The sequence below is a fragment of the Cydia pomonella genome, chromosome 1, assembly GCF_033807575.1.
Source record: "Cydia pomonella isolate Wapato2018A chromosome 1, ilCydPomo1, whole genome shotgun sequence".
Lineage (NCBI taxonomy): Eukaryota > Metazoa > Arthropoda > Insecta > Lepidoptera > Tortricidae > Cydia > Cydia pomonella.
The window spans coordinates 49,055,954-49,080,308 of NC_084703.1; the positions used below are offsets into that span (position 1 = coordinate 49,055,954).

The window sequence follows — 24,355 nt, forward strand, 5'->3', positions numbered from 1 at the left end:
TCGGTTTTGAATGTTGGGATTATTGTACTTTTTTTTTTTTTTTTTTTTATAGGCGATAGGCGCTTTTTAGATTCCATTCGATAAGAGAGATGTATTAACTTAGGGAACACGTAGATATACAGGGCTCACAACGTTCTGGTCGGACTACGTACGAAATGTATACCTCATAAGATTTACCTCACCTCGGGAACACATACCTAGATCATGGGGTCTACGCGGTCCTCCTGTTCGGACTCCATGTACTCGATGACGTTGGGGCCGAACGTCATGAACTATACTGTCATATACTCCATAAGATTGACCTTACCTTGAGAAAACACAGATCATGGGGTCCACGCGGTCATCCTGGTTGGACTCCATATACTCGATGACGTTGAGGCCGAACGCCATGAACTATACTGTCGTTATACTCCATAAGACCGATCTTACCTTGGGAACACATAGATCATGGGGTCCACGCGGTCCTCCTGGTCGGACTCCATGTACTCGATGACGTTGAGGCCGAACGCCATGAACTCGCCATCGAAGAAGCGGTTCATCAGGAACATTTGCCCTGAAACAAGATGATTAAATATTATCATTTTTATATCATAATTCATAAGCAAAGGTCATAAAAAAGATTTTGTTACTTAAGAGGGACGAATAGCTTTGCGGTAAATACCGGTACTTCTTCAATGAAATTCAATTTCGGGAGAAAACGTTTTCCACTAACTAAATCTAAATTAGTATTAAATTTGTAAATAGTAGGTAGTGATATCGGTTAATTATTCTCAAGTACAAAGCCTGAACCTAACAAACGTCCCTTTTTGACCCAGTGGTTGACTGGTAGAGAATGCCTTAAGACATTAAGTCCACCATTTGTACTCAATATTTAATGTGCAATAAAGTATAAATTAAATAAATAAATCTTAATAAATCACTTTGATTATGATGTCGACCGCTTCAGCATATATTCTAGGTATAATTATGTTTGTTTTTTTTTTGGCTTGAAAATTTTGTATAAAAAGAAAACTTATATCTATACCTAGTTTTTCATTGTCAATAACACACAAAAAAAATCATGGATTATAGAAAATATATAGAAGTGAAAAAACGTTTTCTCTTTCGTGTACGTACGGTCACGTGGTATATATCCCTCTTAATGTAAAATTAATAAAAAAAATTACGGACATATATAATTGACCAGCGAAAACAATATTAATAACAAACAACATTCGGTTGCGCTGAAAATGCATCAATATTCTGCATTTCCCAAAATCCGCGACTGGGCGAAAAGCCCACATTCGACTTGTCAACAGAGCAGTGCTGACACTAACGCGGTCGCTGATTGGTATTCGTGTCGGCTCCCGTTTCCAATAACAACACAACAGATACGCTGAGGAGGCGCTTCGGTAGGCCACGAAACGAGCGGATTTAATATTATAAAAACTTATTATAACAAAACTTTTTTTGGGTGTTCTTATTCTTTCGATTTAGGCTACGTGTGTGCGTTAAAGTCTTCTTCAAAATATGAATGTACCTAGAGTTCTTACGCTGCTAATATTTATTATACAAATAAAAATATTGATGAAAAAGCAGTGGTCAGTGGTTTTAAGTTAATTTTCTATCGAAGTTAAAACCAGAGAAATCGTTTTAAAGGATGACTCGCACTAGACGTGGCGTCCTACACGTCATTTTCTATGACGGCTGATCGGTGATCACGTGGAAAACTAAACGCCGGAAGCTCCGGCCTGGCCCCGGCCCAGTCTAGCGTGAGTCAACATTAAAATGTTTAGAAAGAGAATTGTTAGAGCGTTTTCACATTGTCTGATCCGATATTGGTTGTCGGATTATACATTCGGGTCGAAGGTAATCGGGCTGGGGAGTGCGCCGCCTTCAGCGGCCAAGCACACTACAACAAACATTATGCCTATTATATTATGGTTAGACAGCTGACGGAAGGGGCGGGAAAGCAGAAACTGTCGGAAGTGCCAATCCGATATCGGATGTCGGATGGACCCTATGAAGTGGCATGAAATCCGCTTTTTTTGCGTTAACGTTGTTTTTAGGAATAATGATTTCTTAAATTAATACAGAAAACATGAATGTTATACGAAAGCCAACTCCATCAAGCGGTGAGGTTTACGTGAGATCGAGACCGATGGAGACAAATCACTGGAGCTGTAAAACCAAGTGGACACGGTGCTCAGTAATGAGGGATCGACAAAGAAGTATGTTATAAATTTTAGTACTATCTGATACCGTTTCGAGGCATGTGAAAACGCTATAAGGGTCAATTGATTACCAGTTCGCCGGACGATATCGGCTTGTCAGTTGTTCGGAACTCTCAACTTTTTGTTTTAACTGACAGGCCGATATCGTCCGGCGGACTGTTAGTTAGTGGGCTCTTCAGCTTTTGCGTATAACTGACAGGCCGATATCGTCCGGCGAACTGTTAGTGGGCCCCTTCAGCTTTTGCGTACAACTGACAGGCCGATATCGTCCGGCGAACTGTTAGTCAGTGGGCCCCTTCAGCTTTTGCGAATAACTGACAGGCCGATATCATCCGGCGAACTGTTAGTGGGCCCCTTCAGCTTTTGCGAATAACTGACAGGCCGATATCGTCCGGCGAACTGTTAGTGGGCCCTTTCAGCTTTTGCGAATAACTGACAGGTCGATATCGTCCGGCGAACTGTTAGTGGGCCCCTTCGGCTTTTGCGAATAACTGACAGGCCGATATCGTCCGGCGAACTGTGGGCCCCTAGTGTACATTATTTAAGACGAAAGTGGAGGACCCTCCCGAAATCGCCTTTTCATACAAACTTAGTCCTCATTTTCCTCTCTGGATATTAACATTATTGAAAATATTTTGAAACAATTTGTTTTATATGAATCACACCTATGCCCCTACATTTGATTTTCTTGGAAATTTCAATTATTATAAGAGTTAGGAGAATTTATAAATTTGTATAAAATAATAATTAATTAAGAATTTAAGAAAAAAATTTTCCTAATTTTTAGAATAATCAAAAAATTGATAAAAGTCAAACGTAAGGGCAGCTATTTTTTAAATATACTACGTCGGTGGCAAACAGGCATACGGCCCGCCTGATGGTAAGCAGTCTCCGTAGCCTATCTACGCCTGCAACTCCAGAGGGGTTACATGCGCGTTGCCGACCCTAAACCCCCACCCCCCTCGTTGAGCTCTGGTTAATATACATCAAATTATGTAAAAATATATTCCATAATATCAATATCCAGAGGGGAAAATGGGGACTACGTTTGTACGGAGAAACGGCCGCCCTCTTTCCTCCTAATCAAAACATAAATCCAACTACCATACGTTTGCGTTTTCGTAACTCAATGGAAGATTTTTTAGGACATGTGTTGTAATGGGGCTTATATTGTACAGAATAAAGAACTTTTTAACACCAAATTTAATCAAAATCTGATGAAAAAAAAGCAATAGCACAAATATCTGTACATATATTCATAATATATGTACATACTTATATACAGAGGTGTCGGCTACGCGTGTCGTGAGTTCAATGTTTTCTTCCCATGTCAAAAAATGCCCAACGTGCCTAAAGAAATTTTCACTTCAAACAAGTAACCGTCAAAAATATTTTTGACACACACTTTTATTGCCGACTGAACTTCCTTTGGCTACTTTCTGACTGCATCATCAGATCAGCTCCATGTTAGCATAATATTGCATTGTCATCAAAAATAAGGAAGTATACCAAATTTCAGCTCAAACAGACACCAGGAAGTAGTTCAAGTTTAAGTTACAAGATTTGAAGCACACATATATATATATATATGTAGATTTATACAAAGATACGCGTCGCAGCTAAATAAAAGTGTGTAAAAAGTGTGTAAAAAAGTGTGTAAAAAGTGTATAAAAACGGCTAGTATGCGAGTTATCTCTTCACGATTAGGTATACTTAGAGTCATATTAAATCTAGAGAATCAACATTTTGTCCGCGAAGTTTACTGGCCTCGCGTTGGGAGCCCCTGCCAGATGTCGCAGGCCGCACGCGAGCCACCCCGGATTGTAAATCATATGTATTGAATTAAAATTATAACGACGAGGAAGTGACCTGCCGATACAGGAGTTGCAGGCGTACATAGGCTACGGAGACTGCTTACCATCAGGCGGGCTGTATGCTTGTTTGCCACCGACGTAGTATAAAAAAAATGGTCACCTGCCTCCATCATATTGCATTGTCATCCGATTTACATTTGTATGCAAAATTTCAACTCACTCGGGAATCGGGAAGTGGGTCGAATTTAGCTTCCAAAATTTGACTCACAATAACAAAATAACAAGCCAACAAATAACAAGCATACTAAATTCAGCCTTGACGATCCATTTCACGTGGAAATGTCCATTTTATAAATTATTATTTTTTAATAAGCTGAAATGTCTCCAGAGGCCGTGAGTTCAAGTCTCAACCAAGGCAGTAATTTTTCCACATTTAAATTTATGTCCATTTTATATTTATTGCTATCTGTATTATGATGTTATTTTTAGTCAAAATTAGAATTTATTTTTGACGATCACAATATAGATTCATATAAATGGATATGAATGTAATTTGTAATGCAATAATATGTTGTGTAATAAATCTGAATCGAACGGTCTGATGCAAACTTTAATATACGTCAAAAATTAGCTCTAGATACGATATGGATCGGTTAACTTATGTCAGTGTCAAAAGTGACGTTTTTGTTAAATAAAAGCTTGTAAAACTACATAGAGTTTCGGCGAAATTGGGTAGTGAGAAAAAATTTCAAACAATATATTTGGTATCTACCGCACCATGCCGCAGGGGGATTTTTTTTTAGTATTTTATTTTAAGTTTAGTATTATTTATTTTTAGATTTAGGATTCAGTTTTATAGTTTAGTTATACAACCTGTCTGTCTCGCCTAGTGAGTAGTGAACCTGCCTATGAAGCCTATGGTCCCGGATTAAAATCCTGGTAAGGGTATTCATTCGTGTTATGTGCATGGATATTTGTTCCTGAGTCATGGATGTTTTCTAAATATGTACTTAAGTACTTATATATTATGTATATCGTTGTCTAAGTACCCACAACACAAGCCTTATTGAGCTTACCGTGAGGCGAGTAGTAAATGTGTGTAATAATGTCTTATAATATTTTTTTTTATAAATAACACCATATTTCACCAAGATACCGAAGAAACTCAAAAACATGCTCTATGAAGAAAGACTGCACTTCCTGAAGCTCACAATCTTGAAAGAGCGCAGAGAACGTGGAGACCTGATTGAGACATACAAAATACTAACCCAACACCATGACCTCAAAGATTTTCATAAGACGCTAGAGCGCAATAACAACGACCGTCCGAGAGGTCATCAGTATAAGCTGGTGTCTCGCAGGTCCTACAACGATCCTCATAGACACTTTAGAGTGGTCAAAGCTTGGAACAAACTCAGTATCGGCCCAAAGTGTCAATGAGTTTAAGAATAAATTAGACGCGCACAATGCAAATTCTACTCAACACTGAAAACTTTATTGATGACTCTGATACATGCATTATCAGTTTTTTCAACTGCCTGCCTGCTTTACAAATAATAATAATAATATGTGCTCGTCGATATCACCATCCCCCATGATGAGAATCTCGTGAAAGCCGAGAAGGACAAGTCCAGAAAGTACCTAGACTTGGCTCACGAGATAACCGCCATGTGGGATGTTGATTCGACGATCATTGTCCCAATAGTCGTTTCAGCGAACGGTCTCATAGCGAAGAGTCTCGACCAACACCTTGAGAGACTCTCGCTAGGTGGTTGGATCAAGGGTCAGATGCAGAAGGCGGTGATCTTGGACACGGCGCGGATAGTCAGGCGGTTCCTCTCTCTGCAGCCCTGACCACCGGCAGCCCTGCCCCGCTGCTGGCGGCACACTAGGTTAAATTTTTTACAATGTGTTTATATGTGTTTTGTATAGTATTTTTTTATGTATTTATATATTTTACTTTTATATCCATATTGTAAAAAACATAATCTTAAGAAGAAAGAGAAATAAAGGAATAATAATATTTTTGTAAATGAAAAAATGTCTACGAATTAGACTGATATAGTTTTATACAAATATAGGTAACTAGGTAAGTATATCTATTTAAGACGAAATAAGTGCAAAGGTATCTTGCATGAAAATAAAATGGAACTCAGAATTGTCTCCTTGATTTCACGAAAATAACAAAAAATACGACTGATACTTTTCATGGTATCGCTTGAAGATACCTGCTAGTTTGGGACTCTATACACGCTTAATTTTCTTCGATCGAAAAAAAAAATAATTAGGCCTAATTTGGAATTCGCATTAAGTACCGTTCAGCCGAATATATTAGCCCAAAATACCTGTTACAAAAACAGCGGGGTTCTGTTTAAGGGCCTTTTTATTAATACTACGTCGGTGGCAAACAAGCATACGGCCAGCCTGATGGTAAGCAGTCTCCGTAGCCTATGTACGTTTGGAACTCCAGAGGAGTTACAAGCGCGTTGCCGACCCTAACACTCCGCACCCTCGTTAAGCTCTGGCAACCTTCCTCACCGGCAGGAACACAGCACTATGATATGCATCGGTATTGTGTTCTATTAAGAAAAAGTATTTTTTTTATGCGAAATACTGTTGGCCTTTGTATGGACGATAAAAGTATTTCGCTTCAAACCTACAATGTTACCTACCTATAACATTGACAAGAGCGAGTCCCTCGCACAGGTAGTACCGGTAGGCCCACCAGTTGTGATACCGCAGGTTCTCCCACAGGTAGTCCAGGATGAGCTTCTTCTTGGTCTTCTTCTCGATCTCGGTGCACACACCCACGTCCAGGTCCATCATGAGGGCGCGGATCTTGCCACCCTCCCAGGACTTCCACAGCCAGCGGGGGGCGTAGAACAGCATGGCCTGGGGACAAAGGTTCCATTTCAATTGAAGTCGAAACGAATTTATAAAAACTATAATGATGATTTTTGAGGAGTTACGTTTAGTTCGGAGGGAGTCTGTTCAAATGTCGTATACTTAAATGTATTTACCGATAAAGTATATACACCGTGTTTTTTTGATTTCCGTTAATTTCAAGGGTGCATTCCTGAGCTTAAATTAAGTAACTTTCTCAGACACAGGTATTCTAATTAACTCCATTTCGGATATAATCAATAATTTATTTTTATCTTATAAGACCCTCATGAGCGTATACACTTGCCTTAGGGCCTGTTTACATATTGATTAGTGTTTAGTACGAGTGTGTACATTTGCTACTAAACGTAAATACTATCTCGGACGATTGATGTTCGAAATGACATTGATATGTCGTAGTGTTGAATTGTTTGGTTGAATTAAATGTAATGCTCGTATTACGACAACGCTAATTAATAAAAAAACGCTACATTTAATTACTTTTTATAAAAAAAATATATAAAAAAAAATATTCTTTTTTGAAAATTAACTATGCCATTTAGTTTCCTTAAACGTACTTGCCCATACCCCGGAGTTAATGGAATTCAATAGAAACACGGTGTATTAAACAGATTTAAATCAAATGGTATTATATTTTTTCCCTTTTTCTTCAAAGACCAACCTCTAAAGCCAAAATTTAGGCTCATTTGGCGACCGGACTTGCCTAGTGGGTAGTGACCCTGCCTATGTAGGTCCCGGGTTCAAATCCTGGTAAGGGCATTTATTCTTGCGATAAGCACGGATAAATGTTCCTGAGTCATTGATGTTTTCTATGCAAGTAACATTTAAATATTTATATATTAATCATATCACAATCATAATCGTTTATGGTATAATCGTTTTTGTCTAAGTACCCAGAACACATTGAGCTTAATGTGGGACTTAGTAAATTTGTGTAATAATATTTATTGATTATTTATTATAATAATGAAGATGTGACCTTCCGGAATTTGCTCATTTGGCAAACTTTCTAGAGTCCGTCTACCGACCGAAAAAGGGCAAAAAATAAATAAATGAAGGCGTGTGAAAAATTCTGTTTTACATTCAGGAGGAAAGTTGTTATTTAATTCTTTAATTAAGAGAATTTGAAATAGATGTGGATTGTCAAAGAAAGCTTTGTAGCCACAGTATTTGTTAAATATCAAAAAGTGGCGCCATCTAATAGACCAAAGGTATGGCGGCACGTTTAGGCGATGCCCAGTAAGATGGCGCCAGTTTTTGATATTTAACAAATTTAACACATCACTGAAAGAATAAGGATCAGAGTCAAAGTCAAAATTTGATTTCTAATGTTTTACAGTTAGTATTTTTCTCGCGTTGATGAGGTACGTACGGGTACGTCCGGGTACGTCCTTAAACTACGTCCATAAGAGAGGTATGGGCATTGTGAATGTCATCTCGCTTTGTGTGGTAGGGCACAGCCAGTGGATATCATTCCAGATCTAGAGCAGAGCCCAACTGGGGAAGTACCTCCACCTTACAGAAAACAGCAGCCAAATAACACTAGACCCTACTCATAGTGTTGTGTTCCTGCCGGTGAGTAAGGTTGCCAGAGCTCAACGAGGGGCGGGGGGGGGTTAGGGTCGGCAACGCGCATGTAACTCCTCTCGAGTTGCAGGCGTACATAGGCTACGGAGACTGCTTACCATCAGGCGGGCCGTATGCTTGTTTGCCACCGACGTAGTATAAAAAAAAAGGTGAAAAATCTTGTGTTTCACTCGGGGGCAAAGTTTATTTAACCCGACAGGCCGATCCCAATAAGATCTATCTACGATATTTCTAACGTCAAAGTGGCATGGGTTGCCCGAATCGAGCTGCTTCTGTCAATTATACGACATACAAACGATATCTAAATGAGAACTTACCTAAACCAGAACTTATTGTTAACGTATTTCATTCTACGAATCGGGCTGATATTTGAGTTCTTAGTTAGTTAGTTAGTTAGTGCTTCTGGGCATTTTCCGCAAATCGACAACCATTGTGCCTATTTTGCGTGAAACGAGGTAGCGCTACTCTAACCACCCCAGCTCCTCCACGAAGCCTAGCAAAGTTTTCAGGTTGCTAAATGCCTCTCCTAGTGTGCACGGAGTCCCTAGGTATTTGTTCCTGTATACTTCTACCTGTTTGCAGTCTAGGAGAATATGTTTTGTTGTTTCTTCTTCTTCCATGCACGCTCTGCACATGGGGCTGTCTGTTTTACCCATATTGTGTAGGTGTTTGTTAAGTGTGTTATGTCCCGTAATTAATCCTACTATTTTACGTAGTTGATGTCTAGGTGTTTTCAGTAGTCTTTTGGTGAGTTTGTGGTTCAGTTCCGGTAGAAAATCCTTGGTCTGCCTGCATGTGTCCATTTCCTTCCATTGAGTTCTTAGAGCAGATGATAGTGCAGTATAGTATAGTATAGAATTTCCCAGTTAGGACCTCTGCTACGAGCTTTCATAACACGTTAACTTGACCCGCGTTTATAAACAAACACCGCTCCTGACCGCGTTCTACACGAAAACTCCGCACTAGCAACTTTCGTACGGGATTTAACGATGGATTGCATTCATGAATTCAAGGTAAAAATCATAAGTCAATATATTCTTTATTCAAATAAGCCTAGCAACAAGCACTTTTAAATCGTCAAATTTTACAAATATCATCTTAATCTAAATATATACATTGAATTATCAATTTCATCATTATTAACATAACAATAAATAATTCATTACATTGAGTTATCATCTTATCAATTTTATCATTATTAACATAATAATAAATAATTAATTATTTTCAGTCACACTTAATCCCACGGTGTTTTATCATTCATGTAGTCTTGTGTGCTATAATAGGCTTTAGAGATAAGCTTACGTTTTACATATTCTTTAAATTTATAATATTAGGAAGTTTATTGTAAAATCTTACACAATTACCCATGAATAAAGACTTTACAATAAACTTCCAAAAATCATCCTTGAATTGTCTGTTAATAAATTAAAAATTATGTAAAACGTAAGCTTATTATAGCACACAAGACTACATGAATGATGAAACACCGTGGGATTAAGTGTGACTGAAAATAATTATTTATTTATTATTATGTTAATAATGATAAAATTGATAAGATGATAACTCAATGTATACATATATTAGGTAATCCGAATTTTATTACATTTACATTTTATTCTATAAAGTTTCTAAGCTAGTATATATATAAAAAAAAATCGACAACAAAATAAAAACGGCCTTAATACCATTAGTGGTTTAATTTGGGTTAAACAGTATTTTTTGGCATCCGTCCAATGATTGGCAAGTTCATTCGTCTTGAACTGGTTTTGAGATGTCTTGCTCTATTTGTGTATTGAAGATTTTTTCGACTTAGGTACATTTCAATGCAATTGTATAAGTACGATATGAGTAATGACTTAATGAGTAAGTCTTCAAAGTAACAAACAAAAAACTGATAGTGCAGGGGCAGCGAATTTGCTAGTATGAGCGAGATACATAGAAAGTAATTTACGCATAGAGTTCTGTACCCCTAGTGTAAATATTTTCGACAGCGAAACGTGACGTATGCGTTTGCGTTAAGTGTCATTTTGTATGAGATTTTTGACTTTCCAAAACGTCCCGCTTGGCGCGCTGTTCAACAACCCATACAAAATGAGACTTAACGCAAAGGCGTACGTCACGTTTCGCTATCGACTAAATTTACACTAGGGGTACTCATTCAATAAGTAAATCAGTTTTTTTACCAAATCGTTTATTATTTTCGTAGTCGACATCTAGCGTCAAATAGCGGAATTATTGCCGCTACTGGACATCAGATGTTACGAGTGTCACGACTGACGAATAGTGTAATTTGACGAATAGTGTAATTTGACGAATAGTGTAATTTGACGAATAGTGTAGTTTGACGAATAGTGTAATTTGACGAATAGTGTAATTTGCTCAACAATTTACAACTAATATTAGAAGCAGAACGAGTTCCGAGCGGCCCGATTCGAAGAATGAAATACGATAACGATAAGTTCTGGTTTAGATAAGTTCTCATTTAGATATCGTTTGTATGTCGTATAATTGACCGAAGCAGCTCGATTCGGGCAATTAATGTCACGTTGACGTTAGAAATATCGTAGATTGATCTTATTGGGATCACAGTGGAATCGAAATAAACGTCAATTTTGACATGCCGTTTAGTTATCGATCTTTTAAAGATCTTTCCAAGATCTTAAACGTGTCTTAATCATTCTTAGAATCGAGCCGAAAGGATCTTGATAGATAGACGTACGTAGAACAAAGTGATACTTTTTTTTCCTTTTTAGGTACAAAACCCTAAAAATACATTTTGCTTGAAAACAACACGATAACAACCTAGTATGCTGCGGATATAAGCCGAATGCAGTAGTTCAACTAGTTCCCCTTCATCAATATCTTGTAACGCTGCATTTGAATTTACATCCAGGTTAACGTGCTGCGAACTTCGTCACAGCACAGAAATAACGCGAGAAAGGTAACAACTTTAATGAACTAACACTAACTGTTTTATTTTTATTTTTATGGGATCGTACACTGTCCTACGCTGAGCGCTTGGAATGCCCCATGACAAAACGCTGGGTGGATAAAGATAGATTATTTTCCAAGTAGGCATATTACAATGCGCTTATGAACGTCAAATAAAGCTACGCCGGCTATAACCCTACACCTCTGACCCGAGATGTAAATCCCTCTTAAATTGTAGGAGCGTATACAAATATGGACCGGCAAAAAATGCGCTTATGAACGTCAAATAAAGCTACACCGGCTATAACCCTACACCTCTGACCCGAGATGTAAATCCCTCTTAAATTGTAGGAGAGCGTATACAAATATGGACCGGCAAGAAATTCGGCGGGACACATCTTTTCAAAACATTACATCTTATAACTGTATGGATGCTATATTTTTACCTAGTGCTGTTAATAATAATGCGTAATTTGTATAATAATTAATTAATAAATGAATATAATAATCATGTTTGTAGCGTAGTAATTGTGTTTCACTATCAAAATACTTACTTTATTAAATTTTTAATATTTTGAATATATTTTTTTAATTATCATTATCTCTAAAACAAGATTGGTTTCAGGAAACTTTGTATGACATTTTTGTCTCTTAATGCGGTTTCGAATTCACCATTAAAATCTGTCGGGTTTAATTGGCCCACGGTGTATAGAAGTTAATCTGTTTTGACCTACGATGAATTCAAACTTTAAGCATTTTATTTACCATGTATAAAATGACGTATATTCTTCTTCTTCCTCGCGTTGATCCGGAATTTTTGCCACGGCTCATGGGAGCCTGGGGTCCGCTTGGCAACTAATCCTTAGAATTGGCGTAGACTCTAGTTTTTACCAATGCGACTGCCATCTGCCCTTCCAACCCAGAAGGTAAACTAGGCCTTGTTGGGATTAGTCCGGTTTCCTCACGATGTTTTCCTTCACCGAAAAGCGGCTGGTAAATATCAAATGATATTTCGTACTTAAGTTCCGAAAAACTCATTGGCACGAGCCGGGGTTTGAACCCGCGACCTCCGGAATCTTCTTCTTTTCGTGTCGACGTTCCTTTTTTTTGGTGGTTCGATGGTTCCACCAGACCTCCGGATTAAAAGTCGCACGCTCTCGAAGCTAGGCCACCAGCGGCCACCAGATTAAAATACCTTATAGTCGTATATGTAATTACAAAGTACTGGTCATATTTCTTCGGTTGCCTTGAATATAATAATATATTAACTATATAACTGCGCCACTTATTAGTAACTGCGCGCATTTAGTTTTGCGATCCATGCCAAAGCATGCCCGACAAATAAATCCTCAAGTTATTCGTCATTCTACACTAATTTAACACTAGAATTATGAAAACTACCAGCTCCATCCCACGACATTCGTTGAGCATGACTTTCATCTGCGTAGAAAACCAAAGAAAACACGCACGAGGAATTCCATAGATTTTTTCGCTTGTTGTTCCTATTTTTTTATATACTACGGTAGTGGCAAACAAGCATACGGTCCGCCTGATGGTAAGTAGTCTCCCTGATCCTGATGGTAAGTCCATGACTCTAGATCAAATATCTGTGCTCATCACATAAATAAATGTCCTTACCGGGATTCGAAACCAGGACCATCGGCTTCATAGGCAGGGTCACTATCCACTAGGCCAGACCGGTCGAACCCTCAATGATGATAGTTCCAACAAGTGTCTTTTGGTTGGGCATAACTAAAAAATAATTGAGGTTTTCAATCAAATTGTTGCACATTGTTGAGATAAATACTTACCTACTCTTTGTACCTGAGAAGGACTACTTACCTACCTAGCCTTTATACCTAAGAACTGCCGTAAAAAGTAATGAAATAAACTTATTTGTATTTTATTGGTAGGTTACATATCTAAATAAATTAATGTGTTAAACTACCAAAAAATGTCTACAATATGTCTTAATAAAAATAAATTTTAAGAAAAAGTAAACCGACTTCAATGAGGGAGGCCGATGAAAAAATATTACATTGTGCAACGAGGGGGGTAAGTGAAATTTTGGACCCGAGTTTGCAATATTCTTACCCCCGGAGTTACACACAATGTTTTTTATCACACTTGCGAAGAAAAAACTAAATTTTAAGCAAAATTATTCTTAAATACGGTGACATATCAAACATTCGTCCGCCATTTTGTAATTTCTTGGCAGGTGAGGCATCGAAGGCACAGACCTATTCGGCATTCAGCAACGATTGAATAAATATTTTAAACGGCTGTTAAATTAATCAAATTAAATAATGTTAAACATAAACAACAATATTAAATTATACACGTCAGTATTTTAAAAGTAAAACTCATTTATGCTACTTGGTTTGTATGAATAATTGACATAATTAAAGGAAAAAGATAGAACTCCCTAGGGAGTTATAGCTTTTTTTTTCACAATCCATAACTCCCGCGGGAACAAAATAGGCGTTTGTCCTTCAGCACACCTGCATGAAATAAGATCTTTTTCGAGCAAGATTATTGTTGATTTTGGATATCATACAATGAGATTTAAAAAAAATGTGTTGAATTTCTAATTTGGTCAACTAACACAGCGAAGAAGACAAATCGCGAAACTTGAACTATGCGTCGTTGAAGAGTTCAATTCTGATCATCATCAGCAGTTCCACTTCGTCAAATGTCACTTTTTTAAATGTAAATGCTTGATTTGTGAAAGAAAATACAAAAATCAGTATTGCGATACAACGAGGAAATGCCGCCAGCATCCTTGGTACAATGCCTCAAGGGCCTATTTTAGATATAAGCTAGTTATAGTAATCATCTGTATATATCCATTATGTATATTGTTATTGTCAATAAATAAATGTTAAAAAAAAAAAAAAAATTTGACTAACGAATTTAGCGAAGACGACAAATCGCCAAGCGGTAAAAAAAACATACAACTGAATTAAGAACCTCCTTTTGAAACCTTGAAGTCGGTTAATGACCTGTCATAGGTATCATTCATCATCGCAAGAGTACATTTTAATTGTATGGGTAGTTTCATTGGTGCATTAATGCGTGGATACCAAATTACCCATTTCAGCTTTTTGTTGAACATTGAACCAATGTTTGATTCCTTTACGTCTCTTGTTCCAATTTTCGCTCGTCTGTACCACCCTGTATTATCTACCCCGCGCTCAGGCCAAATGTAGGCTATTCTTGGTATTTTTACGAGCGAGAAACGCAAGCTCAGCGTCAACAGGTCTATCTATGCAGCCGGCCGAGCGTGAAGATACGCCGCTCGGAAGAACGAGGCTTCTAAGGAATATGGTTGAGCTTCTATTTTATTCGACTGAACTAAGAGAGCGATGTTTTGATTTTACCCTCATATGCATAAGAAAAAAGGATGAAACAAAACAAGTGCATGCTAACCACATTCTCTAGTAATAATATATTAATGTATATTTACAATAACAATATACATAATGGATATATACAGAGGATTACTAACTAGCTTAAACCTCAAATAGGCCCTTTACGCATTGTACGAAGGATGCTGGCGGCATTTCCTCGTTGTATCGCAATGCTGATACGTTGTGCCAGGAAGCCGATAGCTCTTCGATCACCAGTTACGTAAACTAAATGCTTCGCGATTTCAGCAAAAAACTTGTGCGCGTTGGGACCCCATGGGCCTAGATTTTTAACGCCAAATGGTACAAAATGGTACTCTTTACCGAGGCTCTTATATATATTACGTTTTAAAATTTCGGCGCTTTCCGCCCCTGCGCCCGCGTTTACATTAGTCCGTTGGAGGTGGGATGGTGCCAGTGTGTCTACGCGGTAGCATCCCATACTAACATCCGTCCCAAGCTCCAAGGAACCAAGGACACATCAGGCCTCTAGCCATCATCCCTGATAATGCCAGTCGGCTCAAGAAGAGCAGGCACATTGATGGTGGCAAGAGATCGACGGATTATGTCATTAAGCGATGCATTGTGTTGAAAACAGTGTTGCCAGGGTGAGCGGAAGAGAATATCGTACGCCTATCAAAAAGGCACTATTCCCAAAATTTCTGGAAAAATAAGCTTACATGTCCAATGTATTATCAAACAAAAACGCAATTTTCATCTAAATTGCGCAAAAAACAGTTATATTTGTGTATTGTTGTGATAGATCCAAACGGTTTACAGGAAATTTCGATATTTTTGACGTAAACCAAAGAGCCGAACATATAAAAGGTGCTAATTGTATCCTATTTCGCAAGGAAAGTGTCATACTTTGCTTCAAAAACTAGACTTTTTGGTGTCATTGTCTAAGGGCTGAAATTATCGTACTTTTGCGTACGATAATGCTCTTTGGAACGTACAACGTACCGGAGCCCAAATTATCGTACGTGTACGTCAATTATATCATAACACTGGTTGAAAAACGACCTGCACTTTTTCGACAAGATAATTAAAACTTTTGTTATGACGATATATATATGATATCATTTATAGTGAAATAGTTTACTATTATTTTTGAAGTGTCATTTTGTAAAAGAACCCAGACCAGCTCAGCATTGTGAACTATTTTTCCAACAATTCGGTGCAGCGGAAATACTTTTAATAATAAAAGTATTTATGCTTTCATCAAGCAATTTGTCTCCCGCATAAACCTAACCTATTTGGCGATAATCGCAAAGTGAACGCCCCACAGCATCGCGCCAAAAATACGTCAATGCCTACATACCCATAATACATGAGCACTAGTAGGATTAGAGCGCGTCCCCAGGGTGGCGGCGGAATTGGGGCCCACAATGCCGCTTATCTGATTGACTGTGAATTATACTCCTGACCTGAGAGAGCATTCCTAAACCATGAAACGATGTATGTTAGGATATCAGTACCCCTAGTGTAAATATTTTCGACAGCGAAACGTGACGTACGCGTTTGCGTTAAGTGTCATTTTGTATGAGATTTTTGACTTTCCAAAACGTCCCTTTTCGCTATCGACTAAATTTACACTAGGGGTACTGTTAGAGGTTTAGTTTATGTCAAGTAGTATAAACCTTCTTACTGTAATCCTGGCCGACGGTGTATGACATGACAATGTGTTTGATATTGTTGTTGACTTTCGATTCTTGTTTCTTATGCTAATAAACTCTGCTATATATTTCGTTATAAAATATGTGTTTAAATTAACCCATACAATAATATCCCTTATTTTACGATTTTGAGAAATTAATAACGCATACCCCCTAAATAGGTTTGTATTACCCCAAAACACTCAGAATATAAACAGGTCATTCCTATTACTGTAACCCGTGGAGACTTTCATGCGATTCTACCATGAAATGTATTTAAAAGTAACCACTTTTTTTCTTTTACTAATTTTTTAAATACCTATTACTTTACAAAAAAATGTGGTTGCGAATGGAAAACTAATAAAAAAATATCAACTTACTGTCTGCGTAATTTTTTCATACTCGTAGTTATTTGTATAGGAATTTCGGACGCATGTTTCGGGTTTCTGTTACAAAAATGGCCTGTTTTTTTATTGTGTGTGTGTTTTTTTTTATTTATATAGAAACCAATACAAAAGAAAATAGAACAAAAAGACCTATAGGGCTAACATATTTGGCCTTTATCATTTGTCACCATGTCTGTCACTTTCTAACAAGTATGTAAGCGCGAAAGTGACGGGTATAGTGACAAGTGATAAAGAACCATGCTGCCACCGAGGTTCATAATTATAACGGGTTTTGAGGTAATGTCAATGTATTCGTTTTTAATATTTAAAATCGCAAAATATACATACATTACGGTGTCCCTGTGTATGTATACGTAGTTTTCTGATTATTAACTAATTTGTAGGGTCCCGTAGTCGACTACGAATAAATTTATTTGCAATAAGATTAATCAAAGAGGTCTGCAAATAGAAATAAAGGAACTAACACTCGTAATTGTTTACTTCACGTATGAGTCACTTTATTATCGATTAGAAATTGCTTGATATCGACATCAGTAACAATTTATAAGTCGATATTTCATTAATCACTATTACTGGAAGATTTTTGCCCCCGAAAAATCGGGCTCTGTTCATAAAGGGGCGGAATAGCACTTACAAACTAACATAAACATAAAAACATGTAAAAAGAGACAGCAGACACAAACCAGTGCATTGCACCCCATCGGTCAAGCCGACGCGATCCGGAGATAAGTCGGCAGATCCATCTGCAGATAAAGGATGTGTCCGATAAATCTTGCATTCGCACTCGATCATTAATATCTGGGTGCAACGAACGGCTGCATTTAGCACGATACTTTCTGGATGATATAAAACGCGCGGTTTTAATAACGCAGCCAACTTTTGTTTGCTTGAAAACGCGCGATTTTTAAAACGCAGCATCTTTTTGTTTGCAAAAGTTTAAGTAGAAGCTATTATTGGATATAAAGATGTCAAGAGTTAATAGATTTCTATCATTTTGAATACAATATTAATATTTGTCGTAATATTTGTTTTAGTCAGGTATGAAAACCTTCTTTCGTTAACTTGTAATTTAAATACATAGGCCAACAGGTTAGTTTGTTGAATTTCATAAGAATTTATAAGAAAACATTGTTTACCAAAAAGGTCTTCTTTTTCACAATCCAGTCAATGATCAAGCCACCATTTAATTTTGTTGCTTGTATTACAGAGCTCACTTTATATAAAATGGTTTAAATATAAGTACCTATTTGCAGATAAAAGGATGTTTGCACTTGATTATTAATATATGGGTGCACGGAACGGCATTTAATACAATGAGCCAGATGGCGGTACTTGTGGGGTTTTTTAAATGCAAAATAACACATAGACTCATAGACCCGACAATAAAAGAACTCTGTATTGTATACCTCAAATAATAACAATGATGTTGGTTATCGCTAATTTTTAAGATTATTATAATGTAATGTTTACCCAGGTATTGGCTGTTGTATTTATAAATGTTGTTATGTGTTTTTCATGTCACTATATGATGTTACTATAAAATCTATAAATATTGTATTGACTTGTAAAAGAGCCCTTGAGGCCTACTTGCAGACTAAATTTTTGAATTTTGAATATTTGAATTTGCTAAAAAGTCATACCTTCCAGAAAACCATTGGTTAAGACAGTTGAGAATTACATATTGAAGAAAACTACATATTGTTGTATAAGCGATTGCTTTTAAAATTACGAGACCCATAAATATAATCAGTATCTAAGTAAGTAATTAAACATTTTATTGCACAGAACAAGTAGGTAGCAGTGGTGGAATGTCGATAGAAAACTATTTCCACCAGATTGCCTTATTTAAGCTTTCCTACACAATAAGTTAACTACAAAATAACAATAATTAAGTAAAATGTTTAACTCAATTTCCTACGCCTTAATTTTGAAGCAGGGCCACTAATATTATAACTTAAGATAGATTATAAGCGTTCAAAAATTGATGCGCTTACATCGTACAAATTGTACTTGCGTACAATTGCTCTTTAATCGCGCCTAAGCAAGTGAGAGATGTACTTGTGCTTGCTAACGAGTTCCTGCACGCCAAACGAGAAAGTCACAAGCTTATGTTGAGTGTAACAAAAATGAATAACAGAGAAAATGTTATGCCAAACATAATCAACAAAAGACATTGAAAAAAATTCAAGTGTTTTTTTAGTATAACCTATCTATAGTTATGTAGTATCATTCTACGTATATGACCTGCAAAACTAAACGCCGCGTTTAATCGCAGCGCGCGGTCTGATCCCGCAACCCGTCGCTAATAAAGTTTGTTCCGGGAACTGCGGCCGATCGCAGTATTAACAGTTTATTGATCCGTAAAGACGAGCATCCGGCAGCCAACGGGTAAGCGGTTAGCAGGTTCGAATCCAGGAACGGACGCGCAACAAATAATTGGATCATGCACAAAAAAGTTCCGATAAATTGAGAACTATTTTTACAGTTAGAGTCCGTAGTTACATTTGCACTAACTTTAAGGCTGAATTAACACTTGTAAGTTTTTGTAAATTCCAGCCGCTGAGATAGGCGGGTCACGTGGAAAGGATGCCCGAAATGAGAGCTCCAAAAATTACGACTAGGTGGACGCCATAACAGAAAATGCCTAGTGGTAAGCCTAAGAAAAGGTGGCTGGACTGTGTGGAGGAAGATCTTCGGAAGATGAGAAAGGACACCAACTGGAGGAAGGTTGCCAAGGATCGCGACAACTGGAGGAATATAGTGGAGGAGGCCAAGACCCACAAAGGGTTGTAGCGCCATCGGAAATAAGAAGTAAGTAAGTAAGTTTTATTTATTCACGTAAGTAACTTACGCGAGTATCTTATGGTGAATAAGCAAATGTAAACACCCTCGTAAGTCGTTTATGACTATATTTTTCTAGTTATGGTAGTTTTCAAAATTACAACTACATCTTTGCTGTGAAATTGTTGGTATCACTTTTTTTTATACTACGTCGGTGGCAAACAAGCATACGGCCCGCCTGATGGTAAGCAGTATCCTATGTACGCCTGCAACTCCAGAGGAGTTACATGCGCGTTGCCGACCCAAACCCCCCTCGTTGAGTTCTGACAGCCTTACTCACCGACAGGAACACAACACTATGAGTAGGGTCTAGTGTTATTTGGCTGCGGTTTTCTGTAAGGTGGAGGTACTTCCCCAGTTGGGCTCTGCTCTAGATCTGGAATGACATCCACTGGCTGTGCCCTACCACACAAAGCGAGATGACATTCACAATGCCCGTACCTCTCTTTTGGACGTAGTTTAAGGATGTACCCGGGTCCAATACATAATTCCCGGGTGGAATACATTATTTTTGTAGCGGTACAGGTATAAAGCAGCCATTTTATTCGCGATTTCGGGGTTGGTCCAATACTAAAAGTTGCTCAGTATGACCCAATATTCACCCCGTAAATTATTGCAAACCCCGTAAAACTGTTGGAACACAATTACCCAGTCGGGAGCAAAGTAGGCACATTAGATAATTTAGGCACGCCTATGGAATGGGCCACGTGTAGGTTCGTACGCACCATAACTGGCCTACCTTTGATGTGCGGACGAAAAACCGGCACCGTGGCCATCCCATCACCGTCCCGTCGCGCCATAAGCTATCCGACATCACTACCCTCTCCTCTCAACACGCTGGCCCATCTTAGTGGGCCGGTATGATGGCCCATCGTGTAGTGGAGCCATTACGGTACCATATACGTCAAATAACTATAAAAAGATGTTATATTGAATGAAAGATTCTTAATGTATTTATTTATTAGCTTCATATGTTTCGTCTTTTTATTTATATATATGTATGTGTGTATTATGTTTGTATGTATATGTTATTTTATGTATTTTTGTTTGATTTGTTTTGCTATTGTAATTGTAGCACCGCTCTCAATCTCTCTGCTTAGCCTTAAGGTTGACTGGTAGAGAATGCCTCGTGGCATTAAGTCCGCCTTTTGTACTATAAGATTAATTTTCTTTTGTGCAATAAAGATTAAATAAATAATATTGTGACATTTCCACTTTGACACGTCAAATTAGTAGCTAACTTTGACTTTGTGTACGCGGCCTAACAGTCTGAAGGAGGCCTAATTCGCTCAACGATGTGTACACAGCCTAACAAAGATAGCTGACTCATTATGTATGGCCACGCGCTCTCGTAAACCGTAACCAAGTGTTAATCAGGGCTAAGGGGGAAATACTAGATTAGGTTAAGAACTACTGGGCCTAGGTATTGCACCCTAGAGCCCGAGTGCACTAGGCTACTTAAGTCATAAAAAGTTTATTTTACAGAACAAGTAGACAGATACGTAGAGAGATTTAAGGCAAACTTATCTCTATGAAGGATATCTCCCAGCCCATAAAATAGCTTGAATCTATGCTTAAATTATCCTTCAAATTATAAAATATAGATGAACACATACATATATTATACCAACTTAATATCCCGTGATTTGTCTTACCAACCTACTATGGTTATGCCCACTTCATATACCGCAAAGGCATATTACTTTGGGGCAGCAGCAGGGTAGTAGAAACCTTTATTATTAAAGAGTTATAAAAAGTCAATTGTTAAAATAAGTAAACAGAAAATAAGGTAACTTTGTAAATATAAAAACTTTTATCGTCTACACTTCTTGAAATGATGCCCCTCTAAAAATGATACTCGAGATTCTAAAGAAGACTCGAGTCTCTACTCGTACAGCTGTATTGAATAATCCTTTCCCATCGTACTTTCTCGGAATCGTTCGTATTTGTCATATTACTTCAATCAACTTCAGTACTTTTTGTATCGAGACTGACTGAAATAGCACGACACGTTCGTGCGTTTCCGTGAAAATACGACGCGAAAAGATTATTCACTAACATCTGTAAATAGATGGTAAATAGTCTGTCTAGTTTCAAAGTGGCTAGCTTAAAAACCTTATTATTCATGAAGACGCATATATTTAGATTTAGATTTATTTATTTCACAACATATGATTACAGTACAAATTACATCAATGTCAATTTATAAGAATCTATATTGTGATCGTCAGAAATAAACTTAAATACTGGACACTGATAGCTGGACACTTTTGCAACAGTTCTACCTATGGAGTGTGGTATTAAGAGGAGAGACATCTCTTATGGTAGAATTGTTGCAAAAGTGTCCAGCTGTCAGCTATAAATAATAGTTCCAAATCTCTCCAGAGTAGCGCTAGAGTAGCTAAGAACCTAGGCGCTATTGACGGAGTGAAGTGCGCTGTCTATGATTTGACTTTTTGTTCAAGTATTCTAGGTATTGTAGCGCCACCTATTTAAGGTTTTTTGATGACACTTTTTGGTACATGGAGATTTATTTCCTTACCTCCACCTTCCGTAGTTCTACCATAAGAGATGTCACTCCTCTTAATTCCACACTCCATAGTTAGATTTGACAACTCTGCGCGTCATCGTGGATGACACGAACTACTTATAATGTATATAATGTATGTTATCGTAACGTACTGTAAGGTCTAGACTATTGAAGCGATTAAGTAAGGTGCCAACGAATTAGTTTGTAAAACTAATGTAACGTAACATAAGTAACCCATATTCAGGACCAGGGGTCGGACAAAAAGTGCGGATGACGTAAAAATGACGTAATCTTGCACACAGGATGATGTTTGAGTTTGTATTTAAACTTCCGTGTGACATGTAGTAACAAAGTAGTATTAATGAAGTAACAAAATAAACGTAAATAAATCCATGGAATTAATAATACAGGTGGTAGGGTGATGTAGTGAATAAAATAAATTTCACGAAACTTGTTACCATAAGGTATAATTATTTGAAATTAGTTAGAACAAGTCTGTGGGATCCTCAGATAAATAGGTTTAATAGTCAAAAGTGGGAACAGTAGGTAAGATTATCAGTATACGTGTTTGTCACGTACCTCCAAAAACGGAAAATTGCCACAATATTCGAGTAAAGATGACATGACATTTTAGAGCGTTTTCTTATACATTAGTAAATATAAATTTTAGCTAAATATAATCGTGAAGATACAATAGCTAAACAGTAACGAAGTCAATTTATTGTTCATCTGATTGACAATGTGTCAGTCAAAAACGTACTTACTCATTTCAAGTGGCGATATCGTTTAATAAAGAGGTTGATAAATGATAAGTGATAATTGTTTATGAAAATCAAAAATACTATGTATTTGAAATCATCCTATAAGTGGTTTGACGTCATGCGCACTTTTTGTCCGACCCCTGTTCAGGACAATAGGAGGTTCTTTCCAAAAAATATCATGATCAAATTTAAAGCTAAAACCGAAACACATCAAGATTTCCACAGATAAAAGAGCTGCATTAAAACCTTTAACTTTTAAAAATGGCGCTGTTCATTGTAGCACAAATGTCCGCTGGCTCCCGCTATCCTACACTCCAAGAAAAAGCCAGAAATGCGTATAGTTTCCAATGAGACTTAGGACTTTTTGTAACGAGTTGGTTCGGCTAATTTTGGCAGCAGCGTTGTTTACGAGGTGGCTGAATTCAAGTGGAATCTATGCAAATACTTAGGATGCTAATGTGGGTGTAGAGCGGGGTTCCTTTGGAACGATTCCTATTTTGAAATACACGAAAATGACGAGACTGATGCTTAAGAAGTTAAGACGGTATTGATTTTTTCATAGGGGAGCTATTAGCCCCTTTATAAAATTTAAATTGTATCTATCTACTCGTACTGTGAGTAATACTTAGGATGCTAATGTTAATGAGTACCTCCTTTGCAACGAATCATCTTTGAAAACACAAAAACGATGTAACGAATATCTTAGAAAGTATTGATTTTTTTGGCATTAGACCTTATGAGACCGCTTTTATGATAAAAATTATAGTTATGTATTATAACCCTCAATAAAATGTGTGTACATGAACACCCCTCTAAATTAATCAATTTTAAAATGAATAATAAAACAGGGTGTTGATTTAGTGACCTGCAATAATTTTCGGGGTGTATATATAGGTCGTACAGAACAACTTTTACTGTGAGACCAACCCCTAAAAAAAGCATTTATTTCGGACAATATCCACATAAAAAACACAAAACAATTAAAATATTTTCTTATAAATTAAATTAAAATATATATAAATAAATCCCGATTCCGGGCCTGATAATCGTTTTCCTTTTCCCAGACTATCAGCACATCTTTAACAATATATGAAATGTAAAAAATACTTCGTCTCAAATTGCCAAAAAATATTTTTGCATATGAACCATTTTTTTACATTTCAAATATTGTAAATGATGTGTTGATATTTGGTGTAATGCAAAAATACTCTTGCTCGGGTCCGAAATCGGGTCTGATATCAGGCCTGATAAAGTGTGGATGTAATTGGCACTTCTCCCATACATTTTGGCTGGCTGATGTTG

At 37.3% G+C, this 24,355-nt stretch overlaps 1 protein-coding gene across 10 annotated transcripts in view; it reads right to left on the reverse strand.

The window, feature by feature from the left end:
* Nucleotides 1–24,355, reverse strand: part of LOC133528976 (innexin shaking-B-like) — a 152,422-nt gene that overhangs the window by 5,197 nt on the left and 122,870 nt on the right. For all 10 annotated transcript variants that reach the window (XM_061866590.1, XM_061866598.1, XM_061866580.1 and 7 more), the window contains 2 exons: nucleotides 6,700–6,919; nucleotides 430–553 (listed from right to left, as the gene is read on the reverse strand). In XM_061866590.1, coding sequence (XP_061722574.1) covers nucleotides 430–553; nucleotides 6,700–6,916 — 341 coding nt within the window. In that variant the 5' untranslated portion in view covers nucleotides 6,917–6,919. The remainder of the gene's footprint in view (nucleotides 1–429; nucleotides 554–6,699; nucleotides 6,920–24,355) is intronic.